The following is a 19,042-nucleotide window of genomic DNA, read 5'->3' as shown; positions in this document are numbered from 1 at the left end:
TGCTCTAGTGGATGGTAGGGCATGAAATACCATCTGTCAACACATGTCAGCTCAAAAAAACAGTGAAAACCGTGAAAACCTTTTGACTGTCGACCTAGACACTGATGACCTTTCAACCTTTTCCCATGTCGACCTAGACCCATGTCTACCTTTTCCATGTCAACCTAATGGTGTCAACCTAATGACTGTCGAGCATCAGGCTGTAGACCAAATGACCGTATCCTGCATACATTAGCATGTATATTATAACAATGCAGTAAAAGGTGACTGTATGGAGGTGACTGGTTGGTTATACTTCATTATTAGAACACAATAAATGTGATCCTTTTTAAGGGTACTTCTTTAAGTGTTTTACTTTGACCTTTATTGATCTGTTCCAGGACATTGCTGATTGGAGGAGTTGGTTCTCTACTGCTGGAGTGGTATGGGTGGGAGACTGTGTTCTATTTTGCTGGATCTCTTACTCTGGTCTGGGGATACTTTATGAGCACCTACCTACTAAAAGAGAGAGGTAAGTTAATGCTCTGTTCTTGGTACAGCCGCTGCATAGGGCAGTAGCTCCAAGTGTAATTTGAAATACAAGTTATTGGACATGGCTGATCACTACACAATGATCAGCCAGGGCACGGTGAACCCATATATCAAGGTTTTTTTTAATCATCTCCATAATATTTGGGTACACCGTGCCCTGGCTGATCATTGTGTAGGTTGCTCAAGGAGCATACAGGTTACACTGGGTCACCTATTTCTCAATCCTGACAATGCAATGTCTTTCAATTGACACACGCATAATACTGCTGGGTATGAGTCATTGGGTTGACCCAATTTAGGTCAACATGCATTGGGTTGACCACTGAAGGTCGACAGGGCTTAGGTCAACACCTGAAATAGGTTGACATGGCTAAGGCCGACAGTTTGAAGGTCGACACAAGCATTAGCAAATGTCGATGGTCAAAAAGTCAACATGAGTTTTTCATGTTTTTTTTACACTGTCAAAGTGTACCGTGTGGCTCGCTACACTCGGCACAGTATTTTATTTTCCCACCACGCCGTAGTGGATTGTACAGCATGAAATACCGCCTCTCGGCACATGTCGGCTTAAAAAAAAAAAAAAATGTGAAAAACTCATGTTGACCTAATGCATGTCGCCCTATTTCAGGTGTCGACCTAACCCCTAATTAGGTCGACCTAATGACCATATCACATACTGTTAGTTTAAATTGACTAAAGGAATATGAAAATCTTCTTAAACATGTTTTATAGAATACACAATTGAAGCCAAAGTTTATCAAGGAAGTTAATATACAGAGTATTAAGCCCTGTATTTTTATCCAGAGAAAGGGCTGCAGCATAGCCAAAATTCAAATAGGGGAGCAGCACCAACTGCCAGTGAGACAGTTTGCAATGGCAGTTGGTAGCAGTTGCTATGACTTCCCTATTTGAATATTAAACTGTGCTGCAGCCCCTCCTCTGGAGCCGCCACTCATGATCAGGCGCACCAATATTTGTATACTCTCTATATAGTATACAAATACTGTGCAGGGGAATCCAATAGATGTTCTATATAATAGAAATGAACACCCGAGACAAAAATAGCTGTCCTCACCTATTCAATGCTGCTGTTATCGACCGCATTGAAGTCAGTTTCCGAAAAGAAAGAGGTCAGACTTAAAACAAATTGGATTTTCTTTTGTCGGAAACTGCAGCGGATTGTCCAATTCACTGTGTTTTTCGTCAATACGTGGCTGTTTTTGCTGATCCACTGAGTTTCCGACACTCGACAGCCGGAACATTGAAACGGTCAAACAGAATTAAAATGGCCCGGGATTCCAGCTGTCAGGACATTCCAACAGTCGGAATCCCAAATTGAAAACCCACTACACCAGAACAAGTGTTCTATAATTCCATGGACTAGATTGCACTTAAGGAGATTGCTTTTTCACCTGGTACTCATTAACCATGATGTGGTTGGTTAGCTTGACAATGTATTGCAATACTTTGGAACTAGCATTCCATCAATTTAAAATGAAATACCATTTGGAGTGTAATGAGGTGAGTGCAGTGTAAATATGTAAATCACCAGCACTACCCTGCCGTGGTGCCCTCCCCAGTATAATCCATACCAAAATAAACCTCCCGTTGAGCAGAAGGGCAGGTGTCACTCATGGAACCTTTGTAATACATAATCCATACCAGTGTGTGTGTGTGTGTGTGTGTGTGAGAGTGAGCATATGTATTGTCCTAATAGGTGATGGCATTTTATTGTAAGGCTGTTTTGCAGATTCAATGCTTTGTCTTTGACAGAAAGAATCCTGACTTTTGAAGATCTTGGAAAAGGTTTCCTACTGTCTGCCCAGACCAATGTGCCCTGGAAACGTTTATTTAGGAAGGCTCCTGTGTGGTAAGTATGCTTGTAATGATTGCATAAGGGTCATTTGCAAACACAAACAATAAAAATTGTAAACGCAAATTAACCAGTTTTTATTTTTTTTATTTTTATAAATGTCAATTAAACTTTACTTGCACAATCCTACGTCTACCTGGAGACTTTTAAACTTTATGGCGCCTCTTGTCATATCTTATAACCATAACATTACTATTAGGTGCAACTGCTGTAGATTGGAAGCTTGTGAGCAGGGCCCTCCCACCATTTTAACTGTAACTACCCAGTTTGTTTTATCCATATTTCAAATTGTAAAGTGCAACTTAACTTGCCGCACTGTATAAGAATCTGTTTATAAACAAATAAAAGCATTTAAACTTGTTTTCATCTTGTAGAATAACAGGTTAAAATCCTATGTCTGATACACAACTTATCCAGTCATATGTTCACACATATAATTATAGGGCAGTGATTATCGCCCAGCTTAGTGTTGCCAGCACAGCATTCACCCTCTTCTCCTGGCTCCCAACATATTTCAAAGAAAAATTCCCAGATGCCAAGGTGAGAACCCTATTACTCATTCTTCCTATGATCCCATTGTGCCACCTACTGGCAAAATGTAAAAACTGCACATCTTTATCTGACAGATGTGACTTGCCATTCACTACTGTTAAGGTGCATACACAGTACACACTGGGTGTTTTTGCAAAGCGTGTATGCACAGCGATGATGGCTAAAATCGATGCGCTGAAAATCGCTCTCTGCAGACACACTGATTTTTCGCCACTGTGAACGGCTTTCCATAGCAGGACGCTATGGAAAGCTGTTCAGTGTGCTGGTAATAGCAGCAGATGAATGGCGGCCGCTGGTGCGCTCATCGGCTGCCCACACACTGGGCGGCTTTTGAGCTGAAAGCAGCTCAAACTGTAAAACTGAGCTGCTTTTAGCGGGCCTTTACAAGTGTATATAGCGCCACCATATTATAAAGCATTGTACAGCAATTGTAAGGGTTGCGTCAGATGGACTCAATTGCTTTAATGAGGAAATAATGAAAACTAGTCTTCCATGAGACTGAGGAGACCTGACCAATGTTATTGGCTCATAATTAATTAAAGAGCTGCATGGATATTGGTTCGGTCTTTAATGGATAAATTCTACATGGTGTGTCCAGCTTTTGTGATCTGTTTCTCTGAAGTTCACATACTAATATGTCACAGTGACCCTAAATTAAATCCACCATGTTCAAAGCCCATAGATATGCTATAACAAATGGCAACCAATCGTGTAGCTACTTTTCGGAAGTGTTGTGCGGTCATAGCTCATATCTGATTGGTTATGGCATGTACACTGCATCATATTTGTTTGAAATATAGTAGTCTCCTTTTAAATCAAGCATGCCCCCATTTTATAAAATACCCTTTTAAGAGCATAGTGTTGTTTTTATTTATATTTGCAATAAAAATGTTTAAAGCTGTATATTACCTGGCTTATATTCATGCACAAATAGAAAATGTTATCTACTTTCTGGTCACATCTATTTTTTCTCATTTCTCTTTCTGTATCGGTGCTTCCTTGATATGTATTTGGTAAGTGATTTGGTTCTCTATGTCTCTCTTTATTCTATTACAGTGGTTCTCAAACTCTGTCCTCAGGACCCCACGTTTTCCAAGTTACCCAACAGGTGCACTCATTACTGACCAACACATTTTAAAAGATCTGCAGGTGGAGCTAATTATTTCACATGATTCTGTGAGGAGACCTGCAAAACATGCACTGTGTGGGATGCTGAGGACCGACTTTGGAAACCTTTGAACTAGTGCCTATTTTTCTGCTGTCTCTGACTTTTATATCTGTCATTTCTGGTGTCCTGGATCCTTTTGGATTCTGATTAATTTTTTGCCCACTAGGGATGGGTGTTTAATGTCGTGCCATGGTTTGTAGCTATCCCTGCAGCCATTATGAGTGGGCTACTATCTGACTACCTCATCACACAAGGTAAGGAACTGGCCCACTTCTGCTAATAATGTGTGCAGCAATATGATTAGCCCATTTCTTTGCTGAGGAATTCCGCATGGCCTATGCACATAATGGAGACTCATTTTATGGGTGTATTTATATTGATGAGACTGCACGTAGTTGCAAAAAGTAACTTAAAAAAAAAAAAAGGTACTTGTGTAGTTTCACAGCGGCACTTCCCTGTGGATCGCATCGTATGTAAATATTGTATGCGATTTGCATACGATTCGATACACGATGCTATTTAGCACGCCCCTACTATCCACGTCACCCCTAAGCGTGGCAAGCGCGCACGGTACGCGTCCTCGCTACCTGTTCATACCCCCACTATCCACAACGGTGTGGAGTTGATTTTATAAAGTGTGGCGAGCGCAGCGAGGCGAGCGGACATAGAAAACGCTCCTGAAGCGTGGCAAGCGCAGCCAGCCCCGCGAGGGGACACAGATTACTGGATGTGTATTCTGCATCCGCTCACCAGGCTTCGGGCTCTTTTTACGTGGACTCTCGCAGGGCTTTCTGCGCTTGCCACGCTTCGGACTTTTTAAAGTCAACTCTGCACCAACGTGGATAGTGGGGGTATGAACAGGTCTGGAGGACACTTACCGCGCTCGCCACGCTTTGGGCTGATGTTGATAGTGGGGGTGTGCTAAATGGCATTGCAGATCGAATCGTATGCAAATTGGATTATAATAATAATATTGCATACGATCCGCTGAGAAGTGCCACCGTGATACTACACAAGTACCAAAAAAAAAGTTTTTATTGCATTTCTTCTACAACAGTAACTATATGTAGTAGTTTATGTAACAAAGCAATGAAGAAGGCAAGTCAGATGCTTGGTTTTATAGTGAGAGGTATAAGCAGTAGAAAGAAAGAAGTAATAATGCCACAGTATAGGTCATTGGTACAACCTCATCTAGAGTACTGTGTTCAGTTCTGGAGGCCATATCTCCAGAAGGCTATCTGTACAAAGAAGGGCAACTAAAATGGTGCATGGCCTGCATCACAAAACATACCAGGAAAGACTGAAAGATCTTAATATGTATAGTTTAGAGCAGAGAAGGGAAAGGGGGGGACATGATAGAAACGTTCAAATATATAAAGGGTTTTAACAAGGTACAGGTGGGAGACATTCTTCACAGGAAGAGGAGCAACAGAACACGAGGACATGCACTGACACTAGAGGGAGGAAGATTCAGGGGAAATGTGAGGAAGAATTACTTCACACAAAGAGTAGTAGATAAGTGGAATAGCCCACCTTCAGAGGTGGTAGAGACAAATACAGTAGTACAATTGAAACATGCTTGGGATAAGCATATTGATATAATTACAAAAATATAAGGATCAAATATGGTTTGAGGTAACATGATTAAAAAAAGGGGCAGACTAGATGGTCCAAGTGGTTCTTATCTGCCGTCAAATTCTATGTTTCTACAGTAGGTGATGATGTTATTGTAGTTGCCTATGAAGATTATTCTAATATGGCAGGTACTAGTCAAAATTAAAATAAGGCAAAGTGACTGAGCCCCACAATAAATGGTCAGCGATCATCTGAGCACTAATGCACAAGGTGTCTGAAATCTCAAATTGGGAAATTAAATATATATTTTTTTTCTAAAAATCCATAACTCATGTTCATTGTCAGCGATTCATTATTTATAGTCTACAGAAGATAGCCTTGGGAAAGATAACATAACACTTCATACTCGTAAATATAATTGTTTAACCTATTTAGGGGCATGACTAAAATCCTTACTGAAAATGAATAGTATGAAAAAGTCTGTTTTTTAAAGAAGGTATAAATTTTAAACTGAACAGACAAAATGGAGTCATTTTGGCTAAAACCTGGCCTTTTAATCTATCAACAGTCAACTGTTACAAGTTTGTCTGTAGTGTGTTTCTTTCAAAAGGTAATTAACCCATTTTTTCCCCCTGTACTATCTCAGGATATAAAGCTGTCTGGGTCCGGAAGCTCATGCAGGTGAGGGAGCATCTTGTAGTTGCATTAGGTGCTGTGTACTTACTAGGTCTCAAGGGCCATCCTTTTACCAATAATCTTCCTGCATTATCTTTACAGATTTTTGGCATGGGGGCCTCCAGCATTTTTGTCCTGTGTCTTGGTCACACAACCAGTTATTTCCAGGCTATTACTTTTGCCTCTGTGTCAGTGGGTCTGCAAACCTTTAACCATAGGTAAGGTTCCTCTCTCCATCTCTCTGATTCTGGATAGGTCACATGGTTGAAAGGCCCATTGGCTGCAGTACAGGCCACACACTGCATGGGTGGCTTAGGGATGATAACACACACAACCACTACACATACCTGTAATATGTGCTGGTTACCTGACATTGGGGATCAGTAGCATCACACTCAGCTTGTCCTTCCTCTATAACACCTTCTATCAGATTCCTGTGAAGCTAGTCGGTTGGAGTCTGGGAGTCGGTGGGAGTATACGGATGGGACAAGCTGAGATCTGATTTATAGTTCGTACAATACACAGCGGCACTGCTGACCCCCGGAGTCAGGCAGCCAGCACATATATTACATACGGGTCCGATACGATTTCCCGGCGGTCGGGATCCCGGCGTTCAGAATCCCGACACCGGAATCCCGACCGCCGAAATCCCGACAAGGGGGGGACATGGATCGCCCCCCCTTGCGGGCTCGCTGCGCTCGCCACGCAGCGGGCCCGGTGCCTCGCTACGCTCGGCACGCTATTTTATTCTCCCTCTATGGGTGTCGTGGACACCCACGGAGGGAGAAAGTTTCGGGATTTCCGCGGTCGGGAATCCAGTGTCGGGATTCCGACCGCCGGGAAATTAACCGCATCCCATTACATACAACATAACAGGTATGTTTTATATGTGTTAACCAGCATCTTATTGCAATGTGTGGTCTGCAGCTGACCCTGGTTGAAGACTCTTTACCCAAATGGTATGTTAGATCTACAATGTCTTGATCGACAGGGTCAAAAGTTCGGTAGTGCAGGGGTAGGCAATTAGCGGCTCTTCAGCTGTTGATAAACTACACATACCAGCATACCTTGCATCAGTTTCAGCATGGTTAAATAGAAAAACTAAGGCAAGGCATGCTGGGATGTGTAGTTCGTCAACAGCTGGTTGATGAGTATGAAATACCACCTGTTGGCTTAACCCCTTCACGACATTTGACGTATATATACGTCATGGCCGGGATGTACTTCCCGACACATGACGTATATATACGTCATGACTTTAAACTGTCACTGCGTCTCGAGACGCAGTGACAGAGGGACGATGTCTGCTGTCCCTGACAGCAGACATGTCCCTGCATGCCCAGGGGGGGCTGCGATGTCGCCCCCCCGTCGGCGATCGCTGTGATTGGCTGTTCAGTGTGAACAGCCATTCACAGCGTTTTCCTGTGTTACCAGCGAATCAGACGCTTGGTAACACAGGTGTCAATCACCGCCGGGCGTCAGGGGGCATGAGGGGGTCATCGGTGACGATGACACCTCACCCCACCCTCACCCCACCTGCCCCCAAGGCTGTGATTGGTCCGTGGGACCCACGGACCAATCACAGCCAAGGCGCGACATTTAAACTACCGGTGACTGCGCTGCAGACGCCATTCCGGTCTGGAGTAGCGTGCAGAGCGGTCACCGTGCCTATCTGCCGTGATACTGACCTGATCCTTGCTAATACTTACCTGATCCTTGCAAATACCTTACCTGATCACTTGATCACTGCTTGTAGCGTGCTGGACGCTTCCTGGATCTGACTTCCTGAGACTTCCTGCTGCTGCTGCAGTGTGATAGAGAGATAGAGAGATAGAGAGAGAGATAGAGAGATAGTGACAGAGAGAGCTATATTTTGTGTCTGCTACCCCCCCTTTTTGGGGGTGCAGGGGTTTTTTATATATAAATAACTGTCGCTGCTGCTGCAGTGTCATAGTGATAGATAGTGATAGATAGTGAGAGATAGTGATAGATAGTAATAGATAGTGAGAGATAGAGAGATTTGTGTCTGCTACCCCCCCTTTTTTGGGGGTGCAGGTTTTTTTTTTATATATATAACTGTCAGTGCTGCTGCTGCAGTGTCATAGTGATAGATAGTGATAGATAGTGAGAGATAGTGATAGATAGTAATAGATAGTGAGAGATAGAGAGATTTTGTGTCTGCTACCCCCCCTTTTTGGGGGTGCAGGTTTTTTTTTATACATATAACTGTCAGTGCTGCTGCTGCAGTGTGATAGATAGTGATAGATAGTGATAGATAGTGATAGATAGTGATAGATAGTGAGAGATAGTGAGAGATAGTGAGAGATAGAGAGAGATAGTGACAGAGAGTGATAGAGAGTGTATATTTTGTGTCTGCTACCCCCGCCTTTTGTGCTGATCACTATATCTGAGGTGATCAGCAACTTTTTGGGGGTGCAGAGGTTTTTTTTTTTTATATATACCTGTCAGTTGCTGCCAGTTGCACCAAAGGTTGTGCACCTGCTGCCCCTCACTGGTAATCAGTGTCGCATCACTGATCACCTTTTTTTTTTTTTTTGTGGGTGCTGTGTGGTCTTTTTTTAATTTTTTTTTTACACACACTGTGATTTTGTGGGTGTCCTGTGGCCACTGTGCGCTGATCAGTGACGTACATCACTGATCAGCTTTTTTCGGCACAGGGTTGATCTATTTTTTTTTTTTTTGATCAAATTCCTGTTGCCTTTGAGCGCTGTTCAGTGACAGATGTTACTGACCAACATCTGTGCTCAATTTTTGGCGCAGGACCTTTTTTTTTTTTTTTTTTAACCCCTTCAATTTTTTTTTTTTTTTTTTAACCCCTTCATTTTTTTTTTTTTGTATAAAGTATTTTTTTTGTTCTGCACTACATACACACAACACACTACATACCCCCCGGGTTGAAATAAAGTTTGTACCCCCCCCTACACTATACACGTGTTGAAACATTTCACTACCAGTAACACAAAAATAAAAATGTCATCCCAAATGTCATCCCAGTCATCCAGAAGAATGTATTCAGTGGAGGAGGCATATGCCATGCTTGCCTCTGATTCTGACACAGCCAGTGAGGCAAGCGGGGAATTTGAAGGATTCGTCTTAAGCTCCTCTTCCTCCTCTGGTGATGAGGGACCCCCTCAAAGACGCCCCCGTAGAGCAGCTGAGACCCCCCCCCCAATAATTGATCTCGTATGGACCCCACCACCAGACAATTTTGAGCCCCAGGTTCCTGAGTTTTTGGCCATGCCAGGAATCCAATTTGATTCCACAGGTCTCAGAGAAATTGACTTTTTCAAATTTATTTTTCTCTGATGATTTTATAAATTTAATGGTGGAGCAAACTAATTTATATGCCCAGCAGTTTATTGCTCAAAACCCCACGTCATCATTTGCTAGGTGGACCCCTGTAGATGCAGTAGAGATGATGACGTTTTGGGGTCTGGTGTTTCATATGGGCATAGTAAAAAAGCCACAAATTAGGCAATATTGGAGTACAGATGTTCTGTACAGCACCCCATTTTACCGTATGGCCGTGACTCGGACTCGTTTTGAGGCAATCCATAAATTTATACATTACACCGATAATGCACAGTGCCCACCCAGAGATGATCCCACCTTTGACCGGCTATTCAAAGTCAGGCCGGTCATTGATCATTTCAGTGCCAAATTTGCAGAGCTATACATCCCTGAAAAATTTATTTGTATTGACGAGTCCCTTATACATTTTAAAGGAAGGGTTAAATTCCGCCAGTACCTTCCCAGTAAGAGGGCAAGGTATGGCATAAAAATGTATAAGCTGTGTGAAAGCACCACAGGGTACACCCACAAGTTTAGGGTATATGAAGGGAAGGATTCAAGAATTGAACCGCCAGAATGCCCCCCCTCCCTCGTAGGTGTTAGTGGCAAAATTGTCTGGGATTTAATGCACCCCTTCCTGGATAAGGGTTATCACCTCTATGTGGATAACTTTTACACCAGCATCCCCCTGTTTAAGGCCCTTGGTTCAAGAGGTACAGCAGCTTGCGGTACTGTGCGCAAGAACCAAAGAGGCCTCCCCAAAACGCACATTGCCCAAGTAATGAGAAGGGGTGAAAGCAGGGGAATATGCACCGAAAATATGTTGTTGGTCAAATATAAGGACAAGAGGGATGTCCTTATACTGACAACAATTCATGGAGACAGTACCACCTCCATCCCTGTACGAGGTACCAGTACCCACACCTCAAAACCAAATTGTATCCTAGATTACAATAAGTACATGGGCGGAGTGGATCTTTCAGATCAGGTACTGAAGCCGTACAGTGCCCTGCGGAAAACAAATATCTGGTACAAGAAACTGGCCGTGTATATCATCCAGATGGCACTGTATAACGCTTACGTGCTATTCCGTTCTACCGGCCAGAGGGGGACATTTATGCACTTTCAAGAGGAAGTCATAAAGGGCCTAATATTTGGGAACCAGCAGGCAGAGGGCCCCAGTACTTCTAGTACTGGCCCCCGTATTGTACCAGGGCAGCATTTTCCCAACGAAATCCCCTCCACTGCAAGAAAGGGCAGGACACAAAAAAGGTGCAAAGTTTGCTATAAAAAGGGAATAAGAAAGGAAACTATTTTCCACTGTGAAACTTGCCCCGACAAACCCGGCCTATGTATAAAGGAGTGTTTCAAAATATACCACACATCGATGGATTACTAGGTTCATCATTTCACCGTGCATCGGGGGTCTTGCTAATGCCACATAGCACCCACCATTCATTCCACCAGAATCTGAGCTGCAAAATCAGAAAATCACTCCTTCCCTTCTGAGTCCTGCCATGCACCCAACTGGTATTTTTTGGTCACATGTGAGGCATTGCCGTACTCTGGAGAAATGGGGGCACAGATTTTGGGGTGCTTTGTCTCCTTCATTCCTTGTGAAAATGAAAAATTTTGAGCCAGAAGTACATTTTTGTGTAAAAAAATGTAATTTTTCATTTTCACAGCCCAGTTGTACCAAAATTGGTGAAACCCCTGGGGGATTGAAATGTACACTATACCCCTAGATGAATTCCCTGAGGGGTGTAGTTTGCAAAATGGGGTCACTTGTGGGGGGGTTCCACTGTATTGGTAATGCAACATAGCACCCACCATTCATTCCACCAAAATCTGTGCTGCCAAATCCAAAAATCACTCCTTCCCTTCTGAGTCCTGCCATGCACCCAACTGGTATTTTTTGGTCACATGTGAGGCATTGCCGTACTCGGGAGAAATTGGGGCACAGATTTTGGGGTGCTTTGTCTCCTTCATTCCTTGTGAAAATGAAAAATTTTGAGCCAGAACTGCATTTTTGTGTAAAAAAATGTAATTTTTCATTTTCACAGCCCAGTTGTACCAAAATTGGTGAAACCCCTGGGGGTTTGAAATGTACACTATACCCCTAGATGAATTCCCTGAGGGGTGTAGTTTGCAAAATGGGGTCACTTGTGGGGGGGTTCCACTGTATTGGTAATGCAACATAGCACCCACCATTCATTCCACCAAAATCTGTGCTGCCAAATCCAAAAATCACTCCTTCCCTTCTGAGTCCTGCCATGCGCCCAACTGGTATTTTTTGGTCACATGTGAGGCATTGCCGTACTCGGGAGAAATTGGGGCACAGATTTTGGGGTGCTTTGTCTCCTTCATTCCTTGTGAAAATGAAAAATTTTGAGCCAGAACTGCATTTTTGTGTAAAAAAATGTAATTTTTCATTTTCACTGCCCAGTTGTATCAAAATTGGTGAAACCCCTGGGGGTTTGAAATGTACACTATACCCCTAGATGAATTCCCTGAGGGGTGTACTTTGCAAAATGGGGTGACTTGTGGGGGGGTTCCACTGTATTGGTGCTTTGGGAGTCTTGCTAATGCAACATGGCACCCACCATTCATTCCACCAAAATCTGTGCTGCCAAATCCAAAAATCACTCCTTCCCTTCTGAGTCCTGCCATGCGCCCCACTGGTATTTTTTGGTCACATGTGAGGCATTGCCGTACTCGGGAGAAATTGGGGCACAGATTTTGGGGTGCTTTGTCTCCTTCATTCCTTGTGAAAATGAAAAATTTTGAGCCAGAACTGCATGTTTGTGTAAAAAAATTTAATTTTCCATTTTCACATCCCAGTTGTACCAAAATTGGTGAAACCCCTGGGGGTTTGAAATGTACACTATACCCCTAGATGAATTCCCTGAGGGGTGTACTTTGCAAAATGGGGTGACTTGTGGGGGGGTTCCACTGTATTGGTGCTTTGGGAGTCTTGCTAATGCAACATGGCACCCACCATTCATTCCACCAAAATCTGTGCTGCCAAATCCAAAAATCACTCCTTCCCTTCTGAGTCCTGCCATGCGCCCCACTGGTATTTTTTGGTCACATGTGAGGCATTGCCGTACTCGGGAGAAATTGGGGCACAGATTTTGGGGTGCTTTGTCTCCTTCATTCCTTGTGAAAATGAAAAATTTTGAGCCAGAACTGCATGTTTGTGTAAAAAAATGTAATTTTCCATTTTCACATCCCAGTTGTACCAAAATTGGTGAAACCCCTGGGGGTTTGAAATGTACACTATACCCCTAGATGAATTCCCTGAGGGGTGTACTTTGCAAAATGGGGTGACTTGTGGGGGGGTTCCACTGTATTGGTGCAACATAGCACCCACCATTCATTCCACCAAAATCTGTGCTGCAAAATCCAAAAATCACTCCTTCCCTTCTGAGTCCTGCCATGCACCCAACTGGTATTTTTTGGTCACATGTGAGGCATTGCCGTACTCGGGAGAAATTGGGGCACAGATTTTGGGGTGCTTTGTCTCCTTCATTCCTTGTGAAAATGAAAAATTTTGAGCCATAACTGCATGTTTGTGTAAAAAAATGTAATTTTCCATTTTCACATCCCAGTTGTATCAAAATTGGTGAAACCCCTGGGGGTTTGAAATGTACACTATACCCCTAGATGAATTCCCTGAGGGGTGTACTTTGCAAAATGGGGTGACTTGTGGGGGGGTTCCACTGTATTGGTGCTTTGGGAGTCTTGCTAATGCAACATGGCACCCACCATTCATTCCACCAAAATCTGTGCTGCCAAATCCAAAAATCACTCCTTCCCTTCTGAGTCCTGCTATGCGCCCCACTGGTATTTTTTGGTCACATGTGAGGCATTGCCGTACTCGGGAGAAATTGGGGCACAGATTTTGGGGTGCTTTGTCTCCTTCATTCCTTGTGAAAATGAAAAATTTTGAGCCAGAACTGCATGTTTGTGTAAAAAAATGTAATTTTCCATTTTCACATCCCAGTTGTACCAAAATTGGTGAAACCCCTGGGGGTTTGAAATGTACACTATACCCCTAGATGAATTCCCTGAGGGGTGTAGATTGCAAAATGGGGTGACTTGTGGGGAAGGTTCCTAACTTTTAGCACTTATGGTGCCTAGAAACCTACATGGTGCCTAAAAAAAAATCTCATAAAAAGGAGGCTCCAAAATCAAGTAGGTGCTCCTTCTATTATGAAGCCTGTGGTTTGGTCAACGTGCACACTAGGGCCACATATAGGATATTTTTGAAAACACAAGAATTGGGGGAATCAATTTTTAGTCACATTTCTCTAGTAAAATCTACTGTATTTGTTAGAAAAATGTATTAAAATTGAAACTCTGCAAAAAAAAAGAAATTTTGAAATTTCACCTACACTTTGTTTTAATTCCTGTGAAACACCTAAAGGGTTAACAAACTTCCAAAATGCTGTTTTGAATACTGTGAGGGGTGCAGTTTTTGAAATGGCATCATTTATGGGGGTGTCTCACATACAAGTCCCTCAAAGTCACATCAGAACTGAACTGGTCCCTAAAAAAATCAGTGTTTGAAATTTTCTTGAAAATTTGAGAATTTGCTAGTCATATTTGAAGCCTCCTAGTGTCCAAAAAAATGAAAAGGGGGTTGAAATAATGATGGCAACATAAAGTAGACATATGGTCTATGTTAGTTATTAACTATTTTGAGTGGTATGATTATTTGTCTCACAAGCAGAAAATTTAACATTTTGCATATTGCTAAATTTTCCATTTTTTCACGATATTTTGGTATTTTTCACAAAAAAACACAGACTGTATCGACCAAAATTTACCACTAACTTGAAGTACAATGTGTCACGAGAAAACAATCTCAAAATCACTGGGATAAGTAAAAGCAAAAAAAAGTTATCCCCACTTAAGTGAGACATGTCAGATTTGAAAAAAAGGGCTCTGTCATGAAGGCACAAACTGGCTCTGTCATGAAGGGGTTAAAAAGTAATAATTAAAAACTCACGTCGACCTTTTTCATATAGACGTTTTGACCGTCAACATTCTGAATGTCAACATTTTCACTGTTGACCATGTTGACCTTTTGACTGTCGACCTAGACATTGTAGATCTAATGACTGCAAACCACGAGGAACACCACAGTGCATGGGATTTATCAATATAATATCTCCAGGAAAACCTATGAAATCTGCCATTTATAGAAGGTAACCACAATACATACATGGCATACGCTATATGAACCTCCGACATAAACTGCAAACTGTGGTGTACAGGGATTCCCATAGAATTCACTGGGGCTGAAATATACGTATATGCAAGAAACCTAAGGGCCTGTTGCCACAATGAATCTCACAATGGGATCTGAAGTACACTCTCCTTCCTCCTGCAGCTTGCATATATGCTGCCTGGGGGCCTTGCAAATGCAGTAGAAAACCTGGAAGTCTGTATTTTGTGGGGCGGCTCTTCTTCTGGAAAGATTTCCCAGGACATATGTCAGAATTCAGATGCCGGTATTCATGCGATAATGAGAGTATATGCGATCATGCTGCTCCTTGTGGTTAAAATTCTATGGAATATGGCTAAATACATATTTTGTAATCTACTAAAATAAGGAATGAAAAAATATGTTCTAGAAGCATAACCATGTGTATGAGTTAAAAAAATAACTTTGCTAATGCCTTTTTTTCTTGTGCTTTCACAGTGGTATAACGGTCAATGTTCAGGACCTCGCTCCTTCCTGTGCCGGCTTCCTTTTTGGTAAAGCTATATTACTTATTGTACATTTTGTCTCGCTTTGTTACTCTCACCCAGGTATTACTGCTGAGAATGTTCTAAATAAGAATAAGAGGATTCTAACAGGAATAACCCAACCTTTGGCCACTTGGAGCATTGAAACGTCCTCAGAGCTTGAGAAACCTGCAGCAAATTCAATCTTTAGATTGTTTATACAGCTAGACCCATGTAGCCGATTAGAGCAATGTGGATTTCACAGGGCGTGACCAAAATTTAGATCGTCATGGCAATAGGATATTTATAGGCCTGAACTTCCACAGTGTAATGTTCAACTAATCGAGCTGTAACCAATATCAGTATTAGAACATGCAGAGTGCAAAAGTGAACCTAGCCAAATGCAAGAAACGTTGTGTACATGTGTCTGTTGTTTTACTGGTGGTAACAACTGATCTCTACTAACAGGTGTGGCTAACACAGGCGGCGCTTTACTGGGTAAGTAATATCCTGCTCAGTAACTCTCCTCGGACAGTGAATGTCCTTGTTTTAGTCTTGTCTTTAAACAGGAGATATATTTGTCTAGGCTCCGATAGCTCTGTAAACAATGCAGCTGTATGCAAATGCTGGGACAGACTTTTGACGTATACTGTAGCAGCTTTGTCCTTACTTTAGCAGCCGGATATGTTACAAGTCCCTGACAGGTTCCCTGTAAATATTGAGCAACATTTAACACCCCCCCCCCCCCCCCCGCCCCGATCCTTCCCAAAGGAAAGTAAAACGAAACCTCCAACATTCTCCCTCTGTACAGCTTGTAAATGATTTCCACCATAATGGCCCTCTTCATTACATAAGTTTTAATGCTGTCCCTCATTTAATTCATTATTCAAAGCTTGAAATTAGTGGAGCTTGAAATTGAGCTCTATGTAATCTAATTCTTCTGGACACCCCATCTATTTGTAATATAAAGAGGACATGGGTTTTGAAAAGTGGGTGTTTTATTATTCTATAAATGCGTCATACCTTTGTTTCCCCACCAGAGGTCTCCATACTATGATAGATGTTCTCAGCCTTTTATACAGGCATGTATTGAGTTTTATTAATCTCTGAAGAATGCTGTACATGAGGACAAGTCGCTGCATCTGGAAGAACTTATGAAGTAGCTGTTAGAGAAACCATTGTCATTCCATTTTATAGCGAGAACTACTCTGGATGAGATTTGATTTATTTTTGGTGATTAAATATTATGCAATCCTTTAAAAGCTTTGACCATTTGGTCCTATCACCCAGTTTATATCTTTGTACAGTGACCCAATCTGAGTGTGCGGGTTTGACTTCACTTTCAAAAATAATTTGCATATATATTTCCATCGTTCTTATAATGCCTTTTCTCTGTTGTAGGTGTCGTTTTGGTCTATCTGTCTGGTTACCTCATTGAAACCACTGGTTCCTGGGCCCCCATGTTCCACCTGGTGGTTGCTGTGAATGTTTTGGGTTTACTTGTGTTCCTGGAGTTTGCGAAGTCTGAAAGAATGGACGTGGATATGATTCACATCTAGCAGGACGAGATGGAGCAATCTGTATCTCCAACTGGCAGACGTGGGGAGAGGAAGCACTTTGGACCATAACTGAGATTACATTTTTTTACTTGCCCTCTAACACCAGTTCCGGGGCACCTGGAGAATGGAGTTATTGGGCGGCATCTGCCAGTGGTACATAACACCTACAGTGGCAGAGTCACACTTGCTAAATTGATCAAGGGGAACCACTGTACTTTGTGCATTGATAGAACTAGCAATGAAACCAAAATCTGGTGCTCTGACAGTAAATCTGTATAAGGTACACAGTGCAGACAGAGATTGCTATATACATCTCCCAGGGTTTACGGTGGAGTTTGCACAGCAGCGGATATATATTTTTTATTAAGATTTTTAATTTATTCTATATTGTCGGGGGAAGTCTTCAATTCCCACCAACACCCAATACCAACCGTACCATCCCAATTGTACATTTTGTTGTGTGATGTACTATAATATGTGTATACGTTACAGAAAACACCTGAGCAGTACATAAAACCCATATACAACTGGGCAACTCATTCTTCCCCAGCGCATTCCATAACCCGTGTATAATGTGTCGGTAGTACGCTGAAAGTCTTAATAAATCTTATTCAGTTTTTACACGCCTTTTCTTTTTTCTGATTGAACATTTGTTGAGATGATCTCTTCTCCATACATGTGCTGAAACATAGCATTGCACTGAGGACCTTATTCAGATCCATTTGCTCCCCTGCGCAATGGTCAGCAACTGCACATATGCGGGCAGCGGCAAGGGGTCTCGCTCATGGGAACGCCCAGCATTTTGCATAGATGACGCACAAAGCTGTGAATTTTGCAGCTTTGTGTGTCAACCAGAATCACCCTCTAAAGCTGGCCATACACTTATCCGAGAGATCGCATGCGATACCTCGGCAACTGCCCGTAGGGGAGCCACCGGGCAAGTGCTATCGGATTACATGCAGCACTTGCAATCTCTAAATCTGATTCGATGTGCACAGGATCACGCATCGACTCAGAATCTGCGGTTACGATATGTGCACTTTTCACCTGATTTCTGAGCCCAATGAGTCGGAATTGGGTCAAAAGGGCCCAAATCGTATGAGTGCATTGCCAGCTTAACACTTGGCAGATCTAAAGTACTCTTTTAATAAAGTGAGTGCTGGCTGTGTGCTTTGAATAAAGAGAAGATATTGGGATCATTCATTGTGCTGTTGGAATACCATCCCTATTTACACTGTTTTATTAACCAATAATTGTCCCAGATGACTGCTACAGTATTTTTGATTGGTCGTACTGCTCGTACCTTTCTTTGGTAAGTCAACCTTGGATTTTGGTTGAAATGAGCCATGTAATATGGTTCCTCAAAGCGACTCCAGGGCTCTGATGCTTGGGTAGGATAAATTGTTTTCCATTCCAAGGACAACCAAAATATTCTCCTGGGCTACTGCATGATTCCATTTATAATATTGTATAGCATTTGGGGCTTCAGATAATGACATCTTTAAAATATTGGAAACTAATATCGGGGAAAGTGGATGTTATGTATGGGCAAGGTAGAAAGGAGATGCATAAAATAATTCTTAAAAATATTCAGTACTAATCGGTTTTAACATAAAGCATCCCACGTTGCACTTTCTGGTATCCAGTCTGCCAAAATAACACCCTTTATATAAAAGAAAACAATTAACATGGCTTTGGATTTACTTTGATGTGTTTTCTTCATTCTTGGTGATGATGGTGTTATCCAGTGCATGGACTGCCATTTTGTCTCAGGATCTTACTGGACGAACCATGTTTCATTAAAGATAATAACTTTGTTTTAAATATGCTTTAATTTGTTACAAAATATCTGTACAAATTACAGATTAGATGATCTTTCTGCTCGGCAGTGAGTAGCCTTGGAACCATCTTGGCACAGAATGTTGTCATGTTAGGATCTAGGGGGTTATTCTGGTTGGGTTGCAAAAGCAAATTCCTTCTTTAATGGGCAAAGCCATGTGCACTGCTGGTGGGGCAGATGTAACATGTATAGAGTTAGATTTGGGTGAGGTATTTTGTTTC

General features: G+C 42.2%; 1 protein-coding gene across 1 annotated transcript in view; it reads left to right on the top strand.

Annotated features, from left to right (window-relative positions):
• Positions 1-17,600, top strand: part of SLC17A9 (solute carrier family 17 member 9) — a 31,965-nt gene extending 14,365 nt beyond the window's left edge. The window contains exons 5-13 of the mRNA XM_083146781.1: positions 381-511; positions 2,305-2,401; positions 2,848-2,944; positions 4,291-4,378; positions 6,346-6,380; positions 6,477-6,592; positions 15,397-15,452; positions 15,891-15,920; positions 16,824-17,600. Of these exons, the coding sequence (XP_083002907.1) occupies positions 381-511; positions 2,305-2,401; positions 2,848-2,944; positions 4,291-4,378; positions 6,346-6,380; positions 6,477-6,592; positions 15,397-15,452; positions 15,891-15,920; positions 16,824-16,981 (808 nt within the window). The 3' untranslated portion in view covers positions 16,982-17,600. The remainder of the gene's footprint in view (positions 1-380; positions 512-2,304; positions 2,402-2,847; positions 2,945-4,290; positions 4,379-6,345; positions 6,381-6,476; positions 6,593-15,396; positions 15,453-15,890; positions 15,921-16,823) is intronic.
• The last annotated feature ends 1,442 nt before the right edge of the window (positions 17,601-19,042 follow it).

This window comes from Crinia signifera, chromosome 6, assembly GCF_055691185.1.
Source record: "Crinia signifera chromosome 6, ASM5569118v1, whole genome shotgun sequence".
In the NCBI taxonomy this organism is placed as follows: Eukaryota; Metazoa; Chordata; class Amphibia; order Anura; family Myobatrachidae; genus Crinia; species Crinia signifera.
Note: the sequence above shows the minus strand (reverse complement) of the source record. Positions and strands in the feature narration are given on the sequence as shown.